The sequence below is a fragment of the Sciurus carolinensis genome, chromosome 2, assembly GCF_902686445.1.
Source record: "Sciurus carolinensis chromosome 2, mSciCar1.2, whole genome shotgun sequence".
Taxonomy (NCBI): Eukaryota; Metazoa; Chordata; class Mammalia; order Rodentia; family Sciuridae; genus Sciurus; species Sciurus carolinensis.
The window spans coordinates 118,838,290-118,865,747 of record NC_062214.1 but is presented as its reverse complement, the minus strand read 5'-3'; the positions used below and the strand labels follow the sequence as shown (position 1 = coordinate 118,865,747).

The window sequence follows — 27,458 nt, the reverse complement described above, 5'->3', positions numbered from 1 at the left end:
GAATAACAATGTATTAAAATTTAATAGAGTTGGGCATGGTGGCCCACACCTATAATCCCAGTGTCTCTAGAGACTGGAGCAGGAGGATCACAAGTTCAAAGCCAACTTTAACAATTTAGTGAGACCCTGAGCAATTTAGGGAGACCCTGTCTCAAAATAAAAACTAGAAAGGGCTGGAACATGGTTTAGTGACTGTGTCCCTGTGTTCAATCCCTAGTACAAAAAAGAAAATTGTGAGAATTCTTATATTGAAAATAAATTTCCACTGACTGCCTTGTTTTTGTTTTTTTTTTTTTTTTACTCCATCTAACTTGTCTTTATTTTTAATTAAATGGGTTGAATAAAACAAAACACTGGTTATCATAAGTTTATTGAAACTAATTAGCAAAATAAATATGTGTACTATTTCATCTAATATATTAAACACTGGGAGTAATAGCCCTTTTGCCCTGTTCTGGCCTTTATACCTTAGTATTTTAAAACACCATTTAACCACGTGTGGTGGACCACTCCAGTAATCCCAGATACTCAGGAAAAGAGGATCACAGGTTCAAGACCAGCCTCGGCAACTTAGCAAGACCCTGTCTTAAAATAAAAAGAGTTGAGCCTGTAGCTCAGTGGTAGTGTCACTGGGACAATCCCCAGTACTGCTAAAATAATAATAATAATAATAATAATAATAATAATAATAATAATAAAAAACATACATTTTTTAGTGGCAGCGAAAATATTTTAAACCTGTACAATGACTCATTTCACACAGCATTCAAGACTTTAAACTCAAAGTGCAAGAAAAGATTTGTGCAACTCCCTAACTTTTATGTGAAATGGAATTAGACTGTGAAGTGACTTTCTTTATACTGAGGCCTGAAGATCTTTAGGTTTCAAAGAATTTCATTTTTTAAAAATGTTTATTTAATACCTTTATTTTATTTTTATGTGGTGCTGAGGATCGAACCCAGAACCTCACATATGCTTGGTGAGCACTCTACTGCTGAGCCACAACCCCAGCCCCAAGAATTTCATTTTTTCTTTTTTTTTTTTTTTTTGGGGGGTGCTGGGGATCAAACTCAGGACCTTGTGCTTACAAGGCAAGCACTCTACCAACTAAGCTATCTCCCCAGCCCCAAGAATTTCATTTTTATAGTATTTTTCCCAACATTTTATTATGGAAGTTTTCAAATGTGCAGAAAATTTGAAAGAATTGTTTTGTGAATTCATTAATCTTTAACTCCTATCTACTTAATTAACATCTTTTGTTTTTTGTCCTGTATTTATCCCTTCATTAATCTATTTTTGCAGGATTTCAAAGTAAATTTGGAGACATTAGGATATTTTACCACTAACCACTGCATTATACACAAGAATGTTATATGATTTATAATGCATAGTCTGATTAAGATTCATTGATGTCGACTTTTTCTGTAGTTCTTGGTTTGTTAAGTAATATTAGTCCATTGTCTGAATATACTATAGTTGTTTATCCTATTGATAGAGACCTGGGCTGTTATCTTTTTGGGCTATTATAAAGTTGCTATATAAATATTTGTTTGAATGTTTTTGGTAGACTTGCTTTTATTTCTCTTGATTAAAAATACCAAGAGGAAGAGCTGGGTCATAGGGGTGGGTATATGTTTTAGATTTATTTAAAAAAAGGACAGGGAGCTGGGGTTGAGGCTTGGTAGAAGAGTGCCCACCTAGCAGGTATGAGACCCTGGGTTTGATCCTTGGCACCACATAAAAATAAAATAAAGGTATTGTGTCCATCTACAACTAAATATATATATATATATATATATATATATATATATATATATACTTTCTTTAAAAAAGGATTTTTTCCAAATGGTTCTGCCATTTTATCCTCCCTATAATGTTTGCACATCTTTGTCAGTAGCCTTTATAATGTAGGTTTTAATTTGTATTTCCTTGATGGTCAATGATATTGAGCACTTTTTCAAGTGCTTATAAGCCATTTGTATCTCTTCCTTTATTAATTGTCAATTTAAAATCATTACCCATTTTATATTACCTTTTTATAATTGTAGGGGATTTTTGTATATGTGGATTATGTGTATTTTACATACAAGTCCTTTGTCAGATTTATGTTTTGTGAATATTTTCTCCCAGTCTATGACTTGCTCATTCATTTTCATAACGGTGTCAGTTTGTTGCATTCTTTTCAACATTTTATAGAACTTTAAACATAAAGTTTATAGTGAACACTCATACACCCACCATCCAGTTCTATCTTTATACTTATGTTTTGGTACTGGGGATTGAACCTAGGGATGCTCTATCATTTGGCTGCATCCCCAGCCCATTTTAAATTTTAAGACAGGGTCTGGCTAAGTTGCTGAGGCTGGCCTTGAACTTGAGGTACTCCAACCTAAGCCTCCTGAGTCACTGGGATTATAGGCCTGCACCACTGAGCCTGGCTGATTGTTAGCATTTTATTGTATTTGTCCTTTCACAAATCTGTCCATCTATCCTATTAAATGTATTTCAATGTAAATTGTAGGTATCCATTCACTTCCCCCAAATACTTCTAAATGCATGTTATTGATTAGAACTCAATTTGCTTGCAGCTTGTTTTCTTTTGAGATAAACTTATGCCATGGAATGCAAAAATTCTAAGTGAATAGTGACTGCGTTTGACAAATGCGTGTACCTGTGAAACCCTAAACCTCAAAATTTTGAATTTACTTACTATCACTCCAGAAGGTTCTCTCATGTCTGGTCCCAGTTAAACTCTATTTCCAAACCCCCAGAAGCAACCATTGTCCTGATTTTTTGCATCATAGGTTACTTTTGCTGGTTCTAAAACCTCATAACTGTGGATTCATATATGATATACTTTTGGTTGAAGTTTCTTTCACTTAGCATAATGTGTTTGAGATTCATCCCTGTGGTTACATGTGTCAGTAGTTCATTCCTTTTTACTGCTCAGTAGTAATCCTCTGTTTGACTGTATCACTCTTTGTTTATTCTTTCATGGATGTACATCTGGGTTGTTTCTAGTTTTGGGGATGTGATATGAACTTTTTTCCTTGTTTTATCTGATACGAACATTTTTGTACAAGTCTTTTTGTGAGAATGTATTTTCATTTTTAGGAGTAAATAATTAGAAGTGGAATTGCTAAGTTGTAGGGAAAAGTGCCACATTCTTTTCTATAATGGTTTTTCAGGTTCACACCCCCCAACATTAAATAGTTCATTTTGTTTCATATTCTTGCCACATTTGATAGTGTTAGCCTTATTAATTTTTAGTGGTCTTGGTTGTGTAGTGGTATCTTATCGTGACAGAGTATTGTACTTAAAATATCTATTTCTTACATCCTGCCTAGTTACTCCCCAATCATATTATACACACCTCAGCTTTTTCTGTACTACTCTCCACCCCCAGCTTTTTCTACGTTACTTTAACTTTGCTTCCAATTTTCTATGCCCTTGCTCTTTTATCTAACAGTTCACGGTAAGAGAGAACTATTATAAAATTGCTGACCATTGTGGTACCCAAGCATCAAGTTGGTAACTAAGTTATTACTATAATAAATTAACAGAAATTTGTCACATCCTAGTTGTTTAGCTTGAGAATCTTTTTTTTTTTAAGAAAGGAAGGGTGACAGGATAATATTTGTACATAGACTTATATACATAAGCCATACACAGATTTATGAACACAAGTCTTTGTTTTCTTTCAAATATAAAAGATTAGCCACAGTTTGATCCTCCTTATAAAATAAATATGAAAGACAAAATCCAACTGGAAATATCTGTTGGTAGTAAAGTATTAACAAACTGGAACCCAGAATGTACTATTGAAATCATCTACAGTTTGGTTGTTCTCTTAAGTTCCTTCAAATAAATCAATAGGTTAGCTGAATTGTAAATATGGAAAAATCACCAAAGGGCACTACTCAATTCTCATTTAATTTCTTTCCAAGATAGAAATAGTTACCTCTTTACCATATAATAGTAATTCTACAGTGGTTGCATGTTAGAACCATCTGAAGGAGTTTTTGAAAGTCTTTCATCTAGGCTGTCTCCAAAACAATTAAGTTAGAAAATCTGAGAAGGCATTACAGTTGTCTGTTTCTTGTTTGTGATACTGAGAAATGAACCCAGGGCTTCCTACATGCTAAGCAAGAATTTTACCACCAAGCTACATCCCAGTCCTTTTTTAAATTCTTATTTTGAGAAGGAGCTTACTAAATTGCACAGGCTGACCTCAAATTTAAGATCTTCCTGCCTCAGCCTCCTAAGTAGCTGAGCTTACAGGTATCAATATACCTAGCACTAGGCATCAGTTCTTCGTTTTTCCCTTTGGTACTAGGGATTGTACCTAGAGTCACTCTACTACTGTGCTACATCCCAGTTTTATTTTTGAGACAGGGTCTTGCTTCGTTTCAGAGGCTGGCCTCAAATTTGTGATCCTCCTGCCTCAGTCACCCAAGTCTCTGGGATCACAGGCATGCACCACCACACCCAGCTCAGCATTAGTATTTTTTTAAATACTAATTCAGTACAGCCTTACATGTCAGATGGAAGGCATTCCTAACAAAGCCTTTATGTTACATCATCAACATGGAAATTAACACAGGGCTCAATTTAACTGATCTCCCTGACTGAGTAGAGAGGTTGGCCTCATAGTCTGTAATTAAAGTTATCAACCGAAAACTTGATACAGTTACCTAGTAAACTAGACCCAAGAGTTAAGTATGTTATTTTAGGTGTATGCTGAAGGAGCTGTATACCTCTTACTCAGAGGGATTTCCTTGAATTTTTTTTTTCTTTTAAACCTATTTAAGCTTCCAGTACAAAACAAAAAGTTCTGAACTCTTCCCTTTTTAAATATAGTTTGCTCTTTTTTTAAAAAAAAATATTTTTTAGTTGTCAGTGGACCTGTATTTTATTTATTTATATGAAGTGCTGAGAATTGAACCCAATGCCTCACACATGCTAGGCAAGCACTCCACCACTGAGCCATAACTCCAGCACTAGTCTGCTCTTTTAAACAAATTTGTACTTTAGGAAAGTTAATTTCTCTCCTTGGATGTATACATTGCAGCATCTAGAACAATGTATTGTATAATATATGTAGGTGTCATTAAATATTTACTAAATGAATGTTTCCCCTGAAGAAAAAAAATTATTTGTATGACTTTTTTCCATGTGCTTTGAAATAAAGCAACAACAAAAGCCTAACAAATACTTCCATCTTTTGTTTTCTAAGTCGATATAGTTCCATTCTATCTTTAAAGAGGATTGTTTGTGAGATGAACTGTTCCCTAATCTTTCTCTTGTGAAATATGAGGGTAGAGGTTGAGATCCTTATGTGCACATGTCCTTATGGCAGTGCTTTAAGTGAAGGAAAGAGTGCCGGTAGCACACAGTTGACAGCAGTTCATGAATTCTGCAGTCTCCAGCTTTTGGCGGCAGCCTGAACAGTTCTTGGGGTTCTTCAGGTTAATAACAATACGCAAGGGGTGGAGTGCTTAATCCTTCTAAGTGAATGATAAACACTGAGGAAGGCGTGTCTTCCTGGAGCCCCACTCCCTTGCTGCTGCAGGTCACGTGAGCACAAAGTACTTCCCGATTCCCAGCCACTGTCTCCCGTAGGCAGTGATCAGAGTGAAAGGAGGAAAGCGCAGGGAGGCAGGGAGCGGACTGGAAGGAAGTTTAAGTACAGAAAGAACGAAGCATTTCTAACTGTAACGATGCCACACTTTACTGTGACTAAAGTAGAAGACCCAGAGGAGGGGGCAGCGGCTTCGGTCTCCAAAGAGCCCAGTTTAACAGAAATAAAAGCCCGGATTCGGGATTCAGATGATCCAGGTGAGTCCTCAATTTGGGAGCTTTTGGAACCTCTGAAGATCTTGTGAGAAAAATTGTCACTAAGATATCAAAATTAAAATGCCCTCTTAACGGATGGAGAAAAAGTGTTCTGGTTGAAGTGTTTTTCACTCAATTGTTTCACTCCCTTGTGTATCTGATAACTTCTTTTACTTTTTTCACACACAGGTTTGTTTTTACCCACAATGAGTTCTGTGTTCCTTACAAACAGGTGAAATTGAATCGTGAAGAGTTTTCAACCAAACGGGAGCAGTAAAAGTCAATGTATAATTCACTTTTTGCTTACACAGTGTAGATTATATCCAGAAAAGACTCTAAACCAACTCGTGAATGACAAATGTAGCAGTTTATATGATATTATATAAAGAGGGAGCATGGTTCACTAATTTTGTACTGTGGACTTTGTGACTTCTCTGGTTAGAATTTTGCCTCAGTTTACCAGATAAACAGTAATTCAGTAGTGAATGCTCTTAAGAAATTTTTAATGAAAGAAAGTACAATAGATGGTCATTATGGTGACTAGCATAGCATCAGGTTTAATACAGTTATTTGATGAAGTACTTATCCCTATTATTTTCTCTAAATGGTAACAGTTATATACTTTGTAGGGGAATTTTGGTTTTGGATTTTTAAACATGCAATTAAAATTTCAAGTTAATATTATGGTATCAAATATAGCCATAGTTTGAAGCCCCTTATTTTTTAAATCGGTAAATTGTCAGCAACTTCTCTAGTATGTGAATAAAGCCTAAGGGAATCTTACAAACTTTCCTTTAATCCCGTGATTCCATGATTCTAACTTTTCAGTAGCAAGTAACACATTGCAGTTCCTTGCTGTAAACAGCTGTTCATTATCTGTTTCTTACCAAACTTTAGAGAATTTTAAAGAATCTTTAATTTATTTGAGATGGTGACTATTAAGAAAAATATTCCTTTTATATACATATTTTTTCTTGCTAGTGAGAGAGAGTTTATTAGGAGAAGATAAAAATGTTTCATGTAAATTCTTTGTCCACTAGGTTATTTTCATTTTGCTGAATAGTCAGGGTGATAAGAAACTGAAAACAAGTTTAACCTACTTTGAACTTGAACCTGATTCTCTGCAACTTCAACTCAAAGAAGTTAGATTATTCTCTCTCCGGCCTACATGTATTTGAAGCTGAACTTTCTTAATTGCTTAGATTTTAATCCCTTTACAACTTTGTCTTTATTGTCATCTTCACTAATTTCACAAAATGCAAACTTCTATTTCCTTTCTTCACCACTTCTACTCTTTTATTTTCTTCTTTACTAGTCCCATTATGTTTGGAGAAAATTTTCTTTAGAACAGAGCTTTAATCTAACAACCACCTAGGAAAGCCATAAAAGTTTTGATAGTACCAAACTTTATAAGAAAGTGACATTATTAGGCTTAATTTGTTTTCTTCCATAGTAATTACTTTGAACAAGGAATAAGTCACAGATATAATCTAACTTGAATTTAATACGGATTTTCATTTGTTGTTTTCCTTAACAGCCCCAGAAAATCTCCACTTGAATAAAAACTATTGTTTGGCAAGTGAACAACTGCTAGGACTATATTGTCTAAATTATCTTAATTGTAGGGTTAAATTAGAAGGAAGGTGAGGGGGGAAAATCTAAAAGTTGTTTCTTCCTTTTTCAACCTAGGAATAAAGGGTCAGGGTTTTTTGTTTTGTTTTTTGGCCCCTTGTTCTCCTGAGTTTAAAAAAAAGAAAAAAAAAAATCCTACCTTCATTGTGGTTTTGTTGCAAATACTTCTAACACTGACCAGTTATATAACCAGTAGTTTTATTTTGTTTTCCTTTGTTTTTCCTTCTCTACGTGGAGAGAAAAATACATATAATAACATAAATGGAACATACTTAGAAAGCATATCATCCTTTTAAATGTTTTTAAATATATTTATTTGAACTAGAGTAGTGAATAATTTTAGATGAAATAGAAATACAAATATAGAGGTAATCTAATTTTTTAAACTATATAATTCTTGCCATGCAGACTACTATAGAATGTCAATATAGTACAACTCTGCTTCATTGGGTTGTAAAAGAAAAATGAGAAACTTGGATTTCCAAAATATTTCTTACTCCCCCCCCCCCAATTCTGTTTTCTCAGCAACCTATTCACAGACATAGTATTTACCACATACTGTATTCTAGTGTCTCTTTACTTGTCTCTGTCCCAGCAGCAGACTGGTTATAAGCTCCTTGAGGACAGAGACCTTATAATATCAATTTTGTATCTCCAGGTCCTTAGCAACATAGTAAGCAATTCAGAGGTAGACATGCTCTCTGCCTTTTTTATTCACCATATGTGGTGTCAACTGTTTGTACTCTTTTCCTAAGGCTACAAAGGTGTAAGAAGTTTCAAGTTCCCCACCAAAGGCAGCAGAATGGCATTGGAGTCAGGGACCTGGCTGTGAATCCCAGTCATACTAATTATTACTAATTAGTAGTAGTGATAATTTATAATAATTAGTACTTGAGTGACTTTCAGCAAGCTATTTAACAACTTCTTTCCTCATTGATAAAACCAAGGGAATAACAGTACCTACTTTACAAAGTGGTCATATGAGGATTGCATGGTATTATGTATGTGTGTATCACATGTATGATCCAGCACTCAAAAAATAAGAACTACCTGTTATTTATACAGTGTGATTAGTGGTTCATTAAGAAAAAGAAACAGGTTTGCAGATGATGGAGAGGGGATCCTGGAACAGTTATCTCAGAGGAGGGGACATCACTGATTCTTGAAGATCTGGAAGAGAAGATGACAGATAATAGGAACAATTTGAAGATATTCAAGAAGGCTGAAGCACTTGTGGGGAACAAATTTTTAGGGTGGTTAGCACATTGGTGGTTGGTTGTTGTTGTAATTGTTATTGTTTTGGGGTACTAGGGGTTGAACCCAGGGCCTTGTGCATACTAGGCAGATACCACTGAGCTACATCCCAAGTCTTAGATAGCACATTAGGCATGTGGTAAAGAGGTGAGGGAAGGTAGATTGAGGCTATTTAGTGAAGGGTTCTCAATTTTATCTTCTCCAAACTCAGTAGAATTGCAGGTGGTCATTGCCTTTTTAGAGATTTAAAAACTGAGACTGCTGACAGTAGTAAGTGACTTGCCTCGGACAAACTCCTAGCATTTTGTTGTTGTTTTGTTTTAGCATGAATCTTTTTTTCTTTTAACTTTTTTTTTTTTTTTTTAATTCATGTCTTTATTTTCAGTTATTACTTACCAGTAAGAGAAAGTTAGGGGCAGGGGCTGTAGCTCAGTGGTAGACCACTTGCTTAGCATGTGTGAGGCACTAGGTTTGATCCTCAGCACCACACAAATGTAAACAAAATAAAGGTATTGTGTCCATCTACAATTAAAAAAATATTTTAAAAAAAGGTTCACAGTTTTAACTCACAAAGTGAACTAGGAGACAAATTCACATCCATCAGATAAATCTAGTGGACCAATTTTTTCAAGTTTAGGCCATCTTAAAAGCTTGTTGCATGCCAGATACTGCTGTGTGTTCTCTAGTAACATTGGCCAACAGCAGGTTGAACTTGTATTTTTTGATTGCTGGTGATTTCTATAGTATGTTGGAAATTAAGAAGATTATAAACATGTTCAGAAATGAGTTAGATCCTTGAAAGTCTAAACACACCGATTTAAGAGTGTATAAGTTGCAATTTCAAAAGGGGTCCATAATCCAAATGGACTAGGTTAATTCTTGCGAGGTATGTTTGTAAATATAAAATTGTATTAGATGTTAGCACCAGTGCAGAACATGCTCAGCATCATAAAATTCAAAACACCAACACAATTTTATTTATCATTAAAAAATAATTATTAGGAGACTGAAGCAGGTGGATCACAAGTTCAAGGCCAGCCTTGGCAATTTAACAAGACCCTATCTCAAAAAATAAAAAGCACTGGGGATGTAGCTCAGCAGCAGAGCACCATTGGGTATTATCCCAACACAAAAAAAGAGAGAGAAAATTTCTGTATATCTTAATGTGCAAGGGCCATAAAATTTGGTGTCATCAAAACTCATTTTTAATAGGACCAATAGAACAGTTTTATTGTTTATTGAATTACTTAATCAGGTATGAATGCTACACTCATTCTTTTATTAAATTACTAAGATTGTTTAAGTATTTTTATGAAGTAATTGCTCCAGATCTTCTCTCTCTGTTCCTCAATCTTCTTGTTGGCCTAGCATGGTGACACTTGCCTGTGATCCCAGCAGCTTGGGAGGCTGTGGTAGAAGGATCAAGTTCAGAGCTAGCCTCAGCAATTTAGGGAGGCCCTAAGCAATTTAGCAAGACCCTGTCTCAAAATAAAACATAAAAAGGACGGGGATCTGACTCGGTGGGTAAACACCCCTGGGTTCAATCCCCGGTACCAAAAAGCAACAACAAAAAAAATCTTTTAGTGTCTGTGGATTAGGCAGATTTGGACTGCTGGATTGCCTTCGCTGGGCATAGATTGGAAGATTTCCCTTTTCCCTTTGCATAGGGTTCTTTTTAATTTTTTCTCTTTTTTCCTTTTCAGTATAAGGTATTGAACCCAAGGTAACCACTGAGCCATATCCGCAGCCCTTTTTATTTTGAGACAGCATTTCCCTGTGTTGCTGGCATCTTCACTAAATTGCCGAAGCCGGCTTCAAACCTATGATCCTCCTGCCTTAGCCTCCTGAGCTGCTGGGATTACAGGCACGCCCCACAAAACCCAGCCCGAAAATAGAGTTCTGAGGACATTTTCAGAAATGGACCTATAGCAACAAAAGGAGGAATCTATATTGGTATTGAATGGCAGCTACAAACATTGACTTACCAGCAATACAAGCAGTATGAGTGCATACTGTGAGAGCAATTTGTCAAATGAAGTAATGAAGTTCAAATGTATTATTAACTCAGGATGTTAAACGGTTAGCTAAATGTTAGTTCTGCTCATTACCCATGAAATCTTACATTCTAAAAAGGGTATTTGACTACCTTCTTTTATTGACTAACATTAGAGTAGGTTAGATAGACAACTAAAGAGATTGTTCTCTGTGTGGATATAAATATTTTTTATAGTGAAGATTTGAAAACCTTTTATAGCCTGGCATGCTAGGAAATGCCTGTAGTCACAACTTCTCAGGAGGCTGAAGCAGGAGGATTACTTGGGCCCAGCTGTTCCAAAGCCAGCCTGGGCAATATAGAAGGACCCCATCTTAAAAAATTAAAAATAAAAGCCTTTTTTGTTTGTTTGTTTTGGTACCAGTTATTAAACCCAGGGGCACTCAATGAGCCACATCCCCAGCTTTTTTTTTTTTTAATATTTTATTTAGCTATGGGGTCCCACTGAGTTGCTTAGGGCCTGCTAGTTTTTGAGACTAACTTTGAACTCGTGATCCTCCTGTCTCAGTGTGCCACCCCACCCAGCTGTTTGTTCTTTTAATTATGCAGGCCTTCTCACAATCCATCTAACAGAAGCATATATCTTCATGTTTTAAAATCTGAGTCAAAGTTTATCCTTAAACCTGGCTGAGTGAGGCATATTCTTCTGTCTCCCTTTCCACACTCAGTAGTCCAGCATTGCCAGGAAGACTTAACATCTCCCCAAATATCCCAGTTCCTTTCACCATGATTTTTACTGAATCTAAGACCTTAATACAGGAATGCAGAATTGAGTCTGTTTCCTTTCAGTTCTTTTTTGTTGGGGTGGGGGTGGGTTCTAAGGATTGAACCCAGGGGCACTTTACTCCACTGAGTTACATCTTTGACCCTTTCTATTTTTTCTTTTGAGACAGGGTCTAAATTGCTTAGGTCCTTGCTAAATTGCTGAGACTGGCCTTGCACTTGGGATCCTCCTAGTCTCTGGAATTACAGGCGTGTGCATGCCCAGCTCCTTTCAGTTCTTTACATGTTAAAACTGTGTATATTGTAACCCTTATTTGTCATATATTCTGACAGTCTTCAACATTTTCACTCTCTATTTCAACACTATCTTCACCAATTAGAATTTCTCCCAGAAATTTTCTTACTTAGCATACCAACCGTGTGTGTAGGAGATGCTACTTTTGCCCCATCAAGAGATTTGCCAGACTGAAATGGACTGAATTCTATAAAAACTTCTTTAAAAATATGCACACAAACTGGGTGTGGTGGTACATGCCTATAATCCCAGCAGTTTGGGAGACTGAGTAGAAGGATCCAAAGTTCAAGGCCAGCCTCAGTAATTTAGCAAGGCCCTAAGCAATTTAGTGAGACCCTGTCTAAAAATAAAAAGGACTAGGGATGTAGCTCAATGGTAAAGGGACCCTGGTTCAATTCTCAGTACCAAAAACAAAACAAACCCCCTCATATACATACATATTGCTTAATTGTTATTTTTATTTTCTATACTCTATTTAGGAGTATATAAAATATATAAAGTATAATATTAGCATATTGTAAAATATTGGAAAGATTTTCAGATTTCAGTTTGGACATATGGCATGAGTTAAGAAATTGATTATTAACTGGTAAACTCTGAGGAATGTAGCATTTCTTGCTTTTGCCAGCTTGAAAAAGGAAGCAGTTTTACATGAACATGTAATCAACTTTATAGTAATAATACTAGCTATCTTGTTTTTTTGTTTGTTTTTGTTTTTTGTTTTTTTGGGTTTTTTGTTTGTTTGTTTTGGTACCAGGATTGAGCCCAGGAGCACTTACCCACTGAGACACATCCCCAGCCCTTTTTTATTTTTTATTTAGAGACAGGGTTTGCTGAATTGCTTAGACCTCACTAAGTTGCAAAGGCTATCTTTGAATTTGTGATCTTCCTACCTCACCCTCCCAAGCTGCTGCTGGGAGTACAGGCATGTGCCATCACACCCGGTTAACTCCTGTGGTTGAGCATGGTGACTAGCAGAGACAGTGTTCAAACTAGGCACTTAACAAATATTGGCTCACATAATCCTCACAACCACCAGGACAGGAAACCATTATCGCTATTTTGGAGATTAAGAAAATAAATTGCCAGTAGCAGAGTTGGGATTCAAAGTAAGATCTAAAGCTTTTTTTCTTTTTACCATACCATATGGCCCCTCTGCTTTAAATATTCACATAATTTTTTTTATATTTCCTGCAACTAGGATGCTCTCTTACTAATTTTTATTCTATTTCTTTGTCATAGTAGATTTCTGTTATTTATTTATTTGCGGTGCTGGGGATTGAACCCAAGGCCCTGTGCTTGCAAGGCAAGCACTCTACCAACTGAGCTATATCCCCAGCCCTCATAATAGATTTCTTAAAGTTTACTTCTTTATTTTTTTAAGGGTTGGATTGCTTTTTAAATTTAGTATAGAATATTTCTAAATGTAGAATAATCTTTCAAATAATGCTAAAAATTGAGAAATTTGAGCAGGCAAGGAACTTGTCTTAATTTAGCTTAATCTGACAAATCAAACTTTAGAAGCCTTCCATTCCTCACATTTCCAGGAAAATGCCTATTTATCATTGATATAGAAATAGGAGACTTACCTGAGCATGGTGGCACACGCCTATAATCCCAGTGACTCTGGAGACTGAGGTAGAAGAATCGCCAATTCAAAGCCAGCTTCAGCAACTTAGTCCCTAAGCAACTTAGTGAGACCCTGCCTCAAAATAGAAAATTAAAAAAGGGCTAGGGATATGGCTCAGTGGCTAAGCACCCCTGAGTGCAATTCCTGGTACCGGCAGGGGGGTAGGTGGGGGGGGGACTTAACAGACTTAAAAATGGCGTTAGTGAAATAATTAAGTTTAATATAACTTAAGAATATATATTCTCCACTGAAGGTATGCAAGATGTATTTCTTTTAATGTATTAGAAAATTGTATTTCATTGTGGATTTTATTACTTAGAATGAAGTGAGATAAATCTTTTTAGAGAACAATATTAATACAGTTAGAACATGGCACATACTGAATATGGTACATAATAACATAATTTTTTTTTCTGTACTAAGGATTAAACTCAGAGCCTCATGCATGCTAGACAAGTGCTCTATCAATGAGGTACATCCCCAGCCCCATAAGTGATTTAATCTATTCTAAAACACTATATGATAAAGTAAATCTCATTTCCTTTCTTGTGTTCTTCCAACCATAACATGTAACCTTTTGTGACAGAAGGATTCTGATGCTTGTGTTAGAAATGGTGAATCTATAGTAAGAATCCTTCTCAAAAGTTCTCTCAATTTTTTTCACACCTCAGTGTCCTCATCCGAACTCTTGTGCTTTCATTCCCTGCCTAATGTAAAACATTACACACATCCACACTTAACATCATGACCTGAAGACCAGGTTTGTATTTCTTCCAAGATGATTTGTCTAATATTCTTCTCCAGCTTTGATTTTATTCCATTCGTCAGTATATATTAGCCCTCAAATATACTTTGTAGTGTGCCCTAAATTTGTAATCATGTTTTAATTCTATTTTTATCTCTTCAACTGTATTGTTAATTATATGAAGGTGTGAGGCATGGTATTTCAGTATTTTTTAGAAAATTATTTTTGTTATGTTTGGACTTCACAGATGATCTTTAAACTTTTTACTTAGCCAGGTGTGGTAATATGTGCCTATTAACCCACCTAATCAGGAGGTGAGGCAGGAGGATCATTTAAGCCCAGGATTTAAAGGCCATCCTGGGCAATATAGTGAGGTCCTGTCTCACTGTTTGCCAAGATTTTTTTTTAAGTGGATATTTATTTATTTATTTATTTATTTATATGCAATGCTGAGAATCAAACCCAGTGCATCATGCATACTAGGCAAGTGCAACCCCAGCTCTGTTTAGCAAGATTTGAATATTTTGGGGTTGTTTGTAAACTGGACTTAATTTTCAGAGAGAGAGTTCTAGAAAGGTGACTACTTGAATGTTTTGCTATCCCTCAATTCCTAATTCCAGTTTTTATCTTCCTCTTTTGAGCAAAAAGCCTCCTGTACCTAATGAAATGGGTAAAAGTGGTATCTTGGGCTCTGTCAGAGAGAGATAGCACAGGAATCATTCCTAAAGGGCTGGACAAGAACCTGGAGTGCCTCAGGGTGAGGCTAAGAATGGCAGAACTGGGAAGGAGCTTGGCTTGGTGAAGATCCATGAATTCCTGGAGAGAGAAAGGGAAATAGGCAGAGTACTGAGACCTTCTTATCCCTAAAGTTGGAAGAGGTAAGGAAACCCAGGAGCAGGGAGGCTTCCTCCTGAGCCTCCACCTGGCTGGTGACTTACCTACTGCAACACTGCCTACCCACAGAAAGGAGACTGCTTTGCCTTTGATTTTTTTTTTTTTTTTTTTTTTGTTACTATTTTGAAACAGGGTCTCTCCATGTTAACCAGGCTGGCCTCAAACTCATGATCCTTCTGTATCAGCTTTCTAAAAATCCAGGATTATATACATGTGCCAGGGTAACCAGCTTTTTGTTTTCTTGAGACAGCAATCACTTGCAGTCCTCCCGCAAACAAACCTAAGCTCTTATGAGATGACAAAGAAAAACCACCCAGCTAGGCAACAACCCAGTCGGGCAATCAAAAAGAGAAAAATTGCTTAGAATAAACACTTTGATGGACCAGTTAAATAGAAATGCTGCAGCACACAGTAACTTGAACATGAAAATAATAATGGGAGTATTTAAGGAGATTAAAGTGAAGTATAAAAGACTTTATAGAACAAAAAACATGATTTTCTAGCCACTTTTTACTACCTGACTTGATCCATGCACACACACTTAAGAAAAAAAATCTCAGTAAATTTCATGCTTGTATAGTTTTATCAGAATGGATTCTACTGTCTTGTATAACTAAGAACAGATAAAAAATTTTTTAAATTAAGATCTCCACTAGAATGTAAGCATCAATAGAGCAGGACTTATATACAGTGCTAATATCTGTCAACAGCTAATGCTCAGAATGCTGTCTTGCACATAGTAGGCACCTGATACAAAATTACTGAATAAAAGAATGAATGTAATCATTATTGGTCTGAAAGATCAAGTAGAAGAATTGTTCCAGTTCAGAACACTTAAAAGTGGAAAATATAAATCCCAAAAGAAAAAGAAAAAATGAAGGAAAATCAGTAATTAAAGAAGTAGAAAAAAAAATTCCTGGGTAAAAGACTCCAGGATGCAGAATGAAATCCCAGGGAGGATAAGTGATGAAAAACACACATCTAGGGATATCCTAATAAAATTTTTGAGCTCCAAGGATTCATCGCGGAGACACAGGTTATGCCTATAAATTATCAGACTAGCATCAGAATTCTAATCCACAATACTAGAAAGTAGGAGACAGCAAAGTAGTATTTATAGACTGTTATATTAGTGGTAGATCTTCCTATACCTCCTACTGTTTCTTTCCACCTCTTCCTGCCTCAACTCCAGTATTTTTTTTTCCCCTATGCCAACAGTTCCACCACCTCCCTGCACTACAGTGGAGCCCTGCTGCAGGAGATGGGCTTGAGTAAACTGAATAAGAACCATGACTTGATCCTCATCCACTCCATCTACTTGGCTACTATTGTCTGGTCATCTTTTCCTTAAAATAAGTCAGATGGACCAGAGGAAAAATGGCTAAAAAAATTCTCGTAAACTTCTTCAGAACTTTTATGTCATATTTTTTATTCCCATAGGCTGGTTTGGCTCTGAATTATCACTATTCTACCCTGATTACTTTTTCTTCCTTTCAGTGTGTGGATTTGTTGGGGAAAATAGGAATAACATTGCATTCATAGTTCTTCCAGTGATATTTTCCTGTTTCCTTCAATTACTATTCTCTAGTATTTCCAGCCCATGGTCTCAGCTTCTGTCTATATTTTAGGAAAATTCAGCCTCCTATCTTTAATTGTTTTAATGATGACTTTGCAATCTTTATTTCCATCATTAACCTTTTACTGAACTAATCCTGAATTTCTATTTCTCTGGACATTCTCACCGTGAATCAGTTTAAAAGCATGTTAAACATGTTATAAAATACATGAAGCTTTGCATTACAAAAAGTTATAACTGTCAGCAATATTAAGGCAAAGTCTTGCTTCAAAGCACATGTAATGAGCAGATATACCCTCTCTCCAGCATATTTTCAATTCCAAGTTATCTCTCCATGACCTCTTATTCTTTTTAACTTTTTATTTTTTTGGTACCAAGGATTGAACACAGGGGCACTTAACCACTGAGCTACATCCCCATTCCTTTTGCTTCTTACCAGGATCAATTGCATGTTCATCATAAACTATTGATACCTGGGTTGGATATAGCCCAGTGGTAGAGTTCTTGCCTGGCATGCATGAGGCCCTGAGTTCAGTACTCAGTATTGACCCAAAAAAAGGGAAATCAACTTAATGGCCAATGATTTCCAGGCATAAAATTTGGTTTTGTGTTTGCTTTGGAATCACTACTCAATGAGTTTCCATGCCTCCTTTGCTCCTTGGCAATGAGGCTTGGTTGACTGCTGATATCTGTAACAATAAGGAAATAATCTTGAACAGGGAGGAGCATCTTTGAAGAGGCACCATCACAAAAGGAGCTCCTGTTACATTTGGTACTGCAGGAAACCAGTTATCACAGCTCTAGTAGTATGGGGAAATCTTCTTTAATACAGAAGTGGTAATTGTAGTTATAGTTGTTTTTGAGGAAGAAAATGGTTGTTTTGTGGTCCAGGGAAGCACATGAATTATGACTGTAGTAGTAGCTGTCAGCACACTAGCTTTATTCCCTCCTAATTCATCTGCTTACAAGAAGCAACTGAAGAGTCATAGGGTGTTGAACCCCTTGAAATAAGGGTCTTACAGGAAATTCCACCAACTGACCAGAGAAGGAAGATCAACACTGGTCTCTATGACTTATTTGCATTTTCTTCTATAATGGAATAGCTCAGCTATTCTTGTGGAAAATCTTTGTCTAAACAGTGGAGGTGAATAAAAGGGGCCTTAAATCCCAGTTTCCAAATGTGGTGCATACAGGAGTTTCATCATTCATATTGATTTCTGAGGAGTCAGTCCATGATCAGCTGACTTCAAGGCAGAAGCATCATGGTGGAAGGGTTTAGGTGAAGAAAGCTGCTCAGCTCATGTCATCCAGGAACCAGAGAGCTGTTTTTTACTTCTTTATTGACCTCCTCCCTTGATATATTACAATATTTGATCTTTTTCTATCCCCTCTTTCTCTCATTTTTCATTGTCTTTCTCACTAATTGTTGCTCATTTAGTCTCCCATATAGTTATCAAAACTCCTTTCTAGTCTCCAAACTACTGTGCTAGTCTATTTTCACTTCTTGTCTGGCTTTTAAACCCATTCATTATAGTAATTACCAGAGGAATTTTTCTCAAACGTAAATCTCTTCCCTATCATTTCTTCCTCATTTAAAACTCTATAATATCTCCCCTTTGTCTACAGAGAAAAGTTTGTACTTCATGATCTAGAGCATCCTAATTTAATAGCTTCCTTGTCTGTTATTTATTATTATTTATCTATTTTTGCAGTACTAGGGATCAAACCCAGGGCTTTGCACATACTGGGCAAGTGCTCAACCACTGAGTTGTATCCCAGCTTTTTTTTTTTTTAAACTGGTAATTGAACCCAGGGGTGCTTTACCACTGAACTATATCCCCAGTCCTTTTTATTTAGGACCTGTCTTAATTGCTAAGGCTGGCCTCAAACTTACAGTGCTCCTGTTCAGTCTCCCAAGTCACCCCACGCATGCTTACCCTGCTGCAGTCTCACTTGGATGTCCAGGTTAGCCTCAATCCTCTATCTCAGCCTCCCAAGTAGCTGGGATTACAGGTATGTGTACCACCACACCTGGCTTCCATTATTCTTTTATACATATAGCATATCAGATTTAACAAACGTACTCAAATGTTTCTATGGTTCATCATACCTGTTTTATCTTTTTGAAATGTTCTTTCCTTTAGTTACCTAGTAAGTGCTTCCTCCTTTTAAGATGAACTCAAAATCCCTTCTTCCTTAATAACTTCTGTGATTGCTCCAAGGACTGTAACACCTTGTATGCACTCCCATATCTCTCTGCCTATACCTCTGATATAGTACTTTAGTCACCCAGCTAATCACTTGTCATACCATTTTGTGCTGGAAACCCCTTCAGAATAGCTACTCTGCTCTGTTCATCTTTGTGTATCCCCAACACCTTGCACCTATAGGTGCTTAGTAAATATTTATTGATTAATTAAAAAATAATATAAGGCAGCATGTATCCAGCTGTTCAGAGGAAGATTAAACTTGTTAGAAAGTTGAACCTTATAGAAAGAAGCACAGGTTGAGTCTTTGAAGAAAGTAGAACTCAGGTAAGTAGAAAGGAAGGAGAAGGAAAATTTCAGTAAAAGATATGTGGGTCTTACCATCAAGGCTCACAGAATATTCTAGGGAGTATGGGGCAGAGGTTTCATGACTGAGAACCTCAGATGATGTTAGAGCTGAGTAAACTAGTGCTAGATTGTAAAGGGACTTGAATACCAGGATAAGGTTTTGGAGTTCCTTCTATAAACCAAGGGATCCAAATAAGTAAGCCAGGATGTATTTACAGATGTCTAAGCCATTAGCCTTTACTGTCACCACCACCACCATTTCTTTCCTAAGAATTCAAAGTAGTAATAGAGGTAGAGCCTGCCAAGGCAGTCCTCCTTTCCCTTGTGCCCCACATATGATCAGATATGTAGATGTAAACAAGTCCAAATTATTTTATTTCCACAAAATGGTTGGAAACTCCTGGCACTGTCATTTGAAATACTTCGAAAGTATTTTGTTTTTTGAAGCTGTGAAGCAACCTGATAAAGACAGAATTTGGGGATTATTAATATGGATCATTAATTGAAGTACTTTAATGGTCCAAGTTGGAAAGAATGAGAGTCTAAATGATGGAAGTGTGGTGGGAAAGAAGAGATTGGTATAGAAGTATAGTGAAGTCACACTTCACTGGATTTGGTGACTAAATGTGGAGGATGAGGGAGAGGGAAGAATCAAGTCAGTATATATGCTGACTGTCTCATTTTGTCAGCAACTACTCTCTTTTCTTCTACTTTATTATCAATTAGGTTTATTAAATCCTATTATCTCTAGGACATTCTCATTACTTGTGTCCTAATTTCAGTCCATCTGACTAGATTGTTTTTCCTCCATTTCCCCCATCCATTCTTCTGTTTTTTGGTGAACTAATCATCCTTCAAAATTTAGCTCAGTTATCCACTTGATGCCATTCCATCTGACTACTGTTTTGTTTTTCTTCTTTCATGAAAAGTATTTTTACTTACACTATAACAATCATTTTATCATTTCATAATTTGTGTATTTGGTGGGGGACAGTGCCTAAAATTGAACCCAGGGCACATAACCATTGAGCTATAACCCCAACTCTTTTTTTTTTTTTTCTTTTTTTGAGACAGAGTCTCACTAAGTTGTCCAGGGTGACCTCAAATTTGCAATCCTCCTGCCTCAGTTTCCTGAGTCACTGGGATTACAGGAATGTACCTGGAAGTTTGTGTATTGTTTTGCTCTCCAAACTTCTTGAGAACAAGGGACTGCTTTTTTTGTTATCCATACTGCCTAGCATGTATTTGACATATATACACATTCAGAGAAGTGGTCGAATTAATAGTAACAGTTAACAGGCACCTATAGTCCTAGTTACTTGGGAGGCCACGGCAGGAGAAGAACCACTTGCACTCAGTTCAAGACCAGACTGGGCAACATAGGGAATCACATCTAAAAATAATAACATCTATTACTATTATTACTAGCCTAGAGACTAGAGACCATTTTAGAAATGCAGTTAACATGTGAACAAATTATAGTGATCTGAACATGAGTATGCCTGTCTAATCTACAGTTCTTTTCATTTTGCATATTGCATTCATATTTCTTTTCCTGAAACACTGCTTCCATTTTTAGACTTCTGCTTAGAGAATTTCACTTGTTTTCCAGCTTCTTTAGTTTTCTGTTTGGTGTCCTAGACATGTGTAATGTTTATTCCTTCTTTCTGGTTTTGAGTACTCCATGCTTATTAAAGTTTTTAAAAGCCCTACTTAAAGTTCACATTTCTCATTCCATGTCGTTCTCCTTTGGACCTTTGCTCCTCCTCCTGCAAAGGAAGTGGTCAAATGGATGATACCTGGCTCTGCCTCTGTTCCCTTATCCTCATCAGCTGCACTACCTTGGCCATATCATTTCTGCTTTCTCTGAACGTGTTGTTTCTTCAAGAATACAGGAATAAATTCTTCCTCACAGGGTTGCTGTGCAGATTTAATATGATGATAGTAGGAATTTTTTTTCTAAATTCACCCATTTTAGAGACTACCTTTATAATCTTCCATTTTTATGGATGATTTTTGCATTTTATTTAATATTTTCTGTAATTAAGACACACTTTCATGGTTTTCTTTAAAAAGGAAACTTGGTCACAAAGTAAAATATCCCCCACAACTGCCAAAAAATGAAATTCAAATTAAAGAGGTTACAAATAATTTTTGTAAAGAGCTTCAACTTTCTGATAACTGGATTAATGTCAGGATAGTGGTGCAAAGGTGGAATCACATCCTGAAACCTAAAATCACAGTTAAAACTTATTGAGATATTTAGTATAAAATGAATTTAACAAGCACTATTTATGAAGTTAAGTTTATAATATTTATGAATCTTTGTATTCTTATAGATATAACCAACATATTAAGATAACACAAGTAGTTGAGTTGCTAAAGTTTTTTTTTTCCCAAATACTGAAACAGAAGCATACTTACTGTTGTAGATGGATGTTCTTTGTGTCTTCCTAATTTTCTCTATCCTTTCATCCTGACTCCTTGTTGGATTTCATAACCACAGAAATTGCCCTTTATTTACCATGTCCTGTGTTGGGGGCTGTCTTACCTGAGTAGGTGACGTTTCTGAACTAGAACAGGCAGTTTCAATGGAAATTAAGAAAAGTGGTATAATATCTTACATTTAATAATGTTCTACATTTCTAAAAATGTTTTTACACATCATTTGATTCTCATGATAACCCTGGGACTGTGTAGACTATAGTCACTGTATCTCTACTTTGATAGCTACTTTTATTTTAACAATTTCTTAACTGCCTTGTGGTGATGTGCTTCACCTGTTTTTTCATCTTTGGATAATTAAGTTACCTACATTCCTAATATTTATCATTGTACCCAAATTTTATGAACAGCCAGCATAATGTAATAGATGAGTTAGAATCCAGTTTCAAACCAGTCTTTGAAATTTACATTCAGTACATCTTGGCCAAACCATTGAGCCTAACTTCACTTTGGCTTCTTTATACATTTCCTGTCTGCATAGTCCCAGGGTTATCATGAGAATCAAATGATGTGTGAAAACATTTTTAAAACTGTAGAACATTATTAAATGTAAGATATTATTACCACTTTTCTTAATTTCCATTGAATTTTACTCTTCATCTAGATTAACATCATATTTTGTTTTCATTTTTTTGAGACGGGGTCTCTATGTTGCCCAGGCTGTTCTGGAACCCCTGCGCTCAAGTGATCCTTCTGCCTCAGGTTCCCATGTAACTGGCACTATGGGCAAGCCATCGCCATACCTGGCCAGGAAATACCTTCTTCCCCTGCCTTTCCACATTTTTTTTATTAGTGCATTTTAGTTGTATCTAATGATGGGATTTGTTGTTACTTATTCATAGGTGCACACAATATAACAAAATAATTGACCAATATCACTCCCCACCTCCCACCTCATTTCCTTTTCTCTACTGATCTCCCTTTGATTTTTGTGAGATCCCCATGCCCACCCCCAGACTTTTGAGAATCAAACTGTTATCACATGGCTGTATAATTTTAAGTCAGTGTGCCAAGGATTCAACCACATTACTTTAATATTTTCTTTTGTATTGTAAAGTATAAAACATTAAGAGTTCCAGAAAATATGGCATTACCTGAATGCTAATTTTATCATGATTACTTGCAGCACTGCAATTTTTATTTCTAAGGAGGATGATTGTATGGCTTACCTCAGTTTTTTTTTTTTTTTAATACTTACCATTTAATGAGTATCTACCATCTCATTCTGTGGCATAGTATTATTGTGCCACAATAAATAGTAAAGCCTGACTCTTTTCAGGGGCTAATGCATCTAATGAAGTCAAGGTTCATTACCATTACAAAATTCCCAGGGCCCCTAAGAATTATACTAAATCTATCCTGCCTGTGCTATCTAGATGTAACAACAAAACCTGAATGATAGCATATCTATTTCCAGCTTGGTTTACTGAGTATTTTAAGCCCACTATTGAAAATTGCTCAGAAAAAGTTTCCTTTCAAAATATCACTGCTCATTGACAATATGCCTGATATTGTCAGAACCTAAGGGTTCTGATGGATAATGAAAGAAAGTTGTTTTCATGCCTGCTTAACACTACGTCCATTCTGAAATCCATAGATGGAGTAACTTTGACTTTCAAATCTTACTAAGAAATATATTTCCTGAGTCTATAGTTGCTGTAGATAGAGGTTCTTCTGATGTGTCTGGCAAAGTAAATTGAAAACCTTCTGGAAAGGATTCACTGTTCTAGGTGTCATTAAGAAATTCTGATTCATATGAGGAGGCCAAAATATCAGCAGTAGCAGGAGTTTGGAAGTCGTTGATTCCTGTGTTTGATTTTGGGCGATTTAAGACTTCAGTAAGGAATTAATTGCAGATGTGGTGGATGGAAATAGCAGGAGACTAGAATTAGAATTAGAATCAGAGAAAGTGACTGAATTGCTACAACCTCATGATAAAATGTTAATGGATGAGAAGTCGCTTTTTATGGATGAGTAAAGAGTGGTTTCTTGAAATGATACCTACTTGTGATGCTGTGAACATTGTTGAATTAACAAAGAACTTAGAATATTACAAAAGTTGATAAAGCAGTGGCAGGGTTTAAGAGGATTGACTACAACTTGAAAGGAATTTCTGCGGATCAAATGCTATCAAACAGCATCTCATGCTATAGAGAGATCTTTCATAAAAGGAAGAATCCATTGTGGCAAACATCATCATTGTCTTATTTTAAGAAAATTGTGCTAGGTACAGTGACACATACCTGTTCTCCCACCTACTCCAGAGACTGAGGTAGAAGGATTACTAAATTGAGGCCAGCCTTGGCAACTTAGCAAGACCCTGTCTCAAAAGGTTTGGTGAATGTATCTTAGTGGTAGAGTGCTTACCTAACATGTGCAAGGCCCTGGATTAATACCAGTACCGCCACCAAAAAAAAAAAAAAAGAAAAAAAAGAAAAAAATTGCCATAGTCAGCTCCACTTTAAAAAAACCACCACCCTGATCTATCAGCAGCCATGAACATTGAGACAAGATTCTCTACCAGCAAAAAGAAGACAACTCCAAAAACCATTAGCATTGTTTTAGCAGTAAAGCAATTTTAATTAAGGTATGTATATTGTTTTTTGTTTATTTGCACAAAGCCAGAGTGCTGGGGACTCGAACCCGAGTCTCCAGCATGAGAGGCAGGCACCCTACCAGATGGGCTATATTGTTTTTTGGACATGATGCTGTTATACACTTAATAGACTATACTACAGCATAATTTTCATATGTACTGGAAAACCAAAAAATTTGTTTGAGTCACTTTGTTATATTCACTTTTTTACTATTATCTAGAACCAGACCCACACTATCTCTGAGGTGCTGTAGTCATCAGAGTCTCTTGGCAAAACTATAGAATCTGAGGGTCCTCCCATGAAATTAAGTAATTAGTATTAGTTTTGTAATCCAGGAATTTGTAGTATAACAAATATTGCATGATTGTTTTGACTAGACAAATTTGGAAAAAACTGGTTTAATGGAAATAGTACTGAGTGAGTGAGGAAATGGAAACGGTGATCTAGGGAGTTAACTTTTAACTCTAGTATCTTGATATTAGTTTGATGTTTCCCAAAATGTGTACCATAAGACTAGTTATACAAGGTATCTGATGCAAAATGAGTTATCTCTTCTGATACTTTTAGGAATATGCTTAATGTTATATTCTTTGGGGGTATTAATTAGGCAGCTATTAGCATATTGAAGGGTATGAGAAATTATATGTTACAGAAACCTACTTAACTGTTAAATTGATTTAACAAGTTTACTTATTGTTTTAGTCAGTTTTTTCACTACTGTGACTAAAAGACCTGATAAGAACAATTTTAAGGAGGAAAAGTTTATTTAGGGGGGCTCACAGTTTCAGAGTCTTCACTCCACAGACAGATGGTTCCATTCCATGGGGCTCGAGGTGAGACACATCATCATGGTAGAAGGGTGTGGCAGAGAGAAGTGGCTCACATGATGATCAGAAAGCAGAGACACTAAGCTCAGCTCATCAAATATATACCCCAAAGGCACACCCCTAAAGACCCACCTCCTCCAGCCACACCCTACCAGCCTACAGTTACCACCAAGTTAATCTCTATTAGGGGATTAATTCACTGTTTGGGTTAAGGTTCTCATAATCCAATCATTTCACCTCTGAAGGTGGACACACTAATATACAAACCAAAGCACTTAACATACCTATCCCATTTCTCACTAAATCCCTATTAGTATACTAAGGAATATGCACTTATATGTTAAGCATTATGTACCATACAATATATATAGTTCATGGTTCTGTGCCTACTACAGCAGTTTATTCTGTCTGTGGTTAACACACATCATTTATATGGCAGATGGTTTGGACTACACTATAAACACCAGCTAAAAATTTTTTTTTTTGCATAAGTAGTTAAGTAGTTTGTTTTTGTTTTTGTTTTTTCTAATTGCAGTGCTAGGGATTCAACCCAGGGCCTTGCACTTGTTAGGCAAGTACTCTTCCACTGAGCTACATCCTGAATCCTCTGTATATCTTTTAAAAACCATATTCTTCTTATATTAAAATTTCAGGTAAGGATCTTTTGACTCTGTGGGGTAAGCTAGAAACATAAAAAACTAATGATTTATAAAAATTTTTCCTTTTTTTGGGGTGCTGGGGATCGAACCCAGGGCCTTATGCTTACAAGGCAAGCACTCTACCGACTGAGCCATCTCCCCAGCCCCTATAAAATTTTTTATTCACTGGTTTACATTTCCATCTTATCACTTAATTACTTTGCCTAAAATTACTATTTTTTTATATTTATTTAAACCTAAGTAATATTATGTAACTTTTTCTGGGTCTATTTGGTTTCATTGCAGTAAGTTCAGAATGTGTTATATGAAGAATATAGGGGTATTTCAACTTATTTTCCCACTTAGAAAACCTCCAGTATAGACAGGCAGAATCTAGTAAATTGAACAGTAGTGTACTGTCAGTTGTTTTTGGTTTCATCTTTAATCATCTTTGCCTAATTGAGTCAAAATGATTTCTTAGGATGATGATGCTTTAGTTTTTTAAAAAGTTGGTCTCTGGAAAATTATAAATATAGTACATTAGGATTAGTGATTTCAGGTGTTTGGTACCTTGAAATGACTTGTAGTATCTCTAGATAATATAGCCAATAGCATAATATTGTAAATGTATTGATGTTTATACACTCAGTTTCTTACTTGACAGTGACAGTGTTATTTAAATGAAGTTACTGTGTTTAATCAAGACTTCTGTGCTGAATTTGATCTACGAGATATAGGCTGACCTTTAATTTGCTTCACATTCTCTATTGTGAATGGTAGGTGAAGAGATTCTCAGAGGAAATTTGGAAAAACTGTTCCTGTGGGCAATCTGAGAAAAATAATAAAGCCCTTCAGAAAAACTTCACAAATGTAGTTTTGTAATTGAGTATCACCCACAATCATTTTTCTCTTTATCTGTTCTCTAAGATGCATGACAAGAAACTAAATTAAATCTTCATTCCTTACCATTTATCCAGGATAAATGTATTAAGAAAGTGCCTGTTTATAAAACTACTACTGTAAATCCTTATTGTTATAGGAAATATTTTTTTTTTCTGATTGCATCTGTCTACCTGATGTTAATAAAAGGTTATGTTTTTTTCTGTTTTTTTATTTTTGGAATTACCATTTTGAGTTGTAGGGTATCTGGGGCTTCTGTTTATAACTTGGTTATATTATAGCCTAAATGTAGCTTAGTTTGGGAAGGCTGTCAAAAGGTAAAAATAGATTATCAGCACATGGCTCCTATTACAGGAAATAATTTCATTAAAATAAATGTAATTTCAAGTAATATTTAGGACCACTCCCAGTCTTAAACAAACTTGGGTGTCTCCTTACCAGTGACATAGACAGGAAAAATGCTAAATGGGAGAGTTTGGATATAGGAATAGAAAGATAGTGCACCATGAACAAGTGGGTTTCATTTCAGGGATGCATAGTTGGTTCAACATAAGGAAATCAATAAACGTAATACATCACTAGACTTAAAGACAAGAACCACATAATTTTCTCAAAAGATGCCAAAAAAGCATTTGACAAAATACAGCATCCATTCATATGTAGAACACTGGAAAAACTAGGGACAGAAGGAACATACTCACATTGTAAAAGCTATATATGACAAACCCAAGGCCAACATCATTCTAAATGGACAAAAACTGAAAACATTCCCTCTAAAAAACAGGAATAAGACAGGGAT

At 36.0% G+C, this 27,458-nt stretch overlaps 1 protein-coding gene across 5 annotated transcripts in view; it reads left to right on the top strand.

The window, feature by feature from the left end:
- Positions 1 to 27,458, top strand: part of Slc12a6 (solute carrier family 12 member 6) — an 89,226-nt gene that overhangs the window by 13,643 nt on the left and 48,125 nt on the right. For 2 of the 5 annotated variants that reach the window (XM_047537401.1, XM_047537397.1), the window contains exon 1: positions 5,637 to 5,838. The exons of the other annotated variants lie outside the window; for them this stretch is intronic. In XM_047537401.1, the coding sequence (XP_047393357.1) occupies positions 5,721 to 5,838 (118 nt within the window). In that variant the 5' untranslated portion in view covers positions 5,637 to 5,720. Of the gene's footprint in view, positions 1 to 5,636; positions 5,839 to 27,458 lie in introns of those variants that run through there. 5 annotated transcript variants of the gene reach the window in all.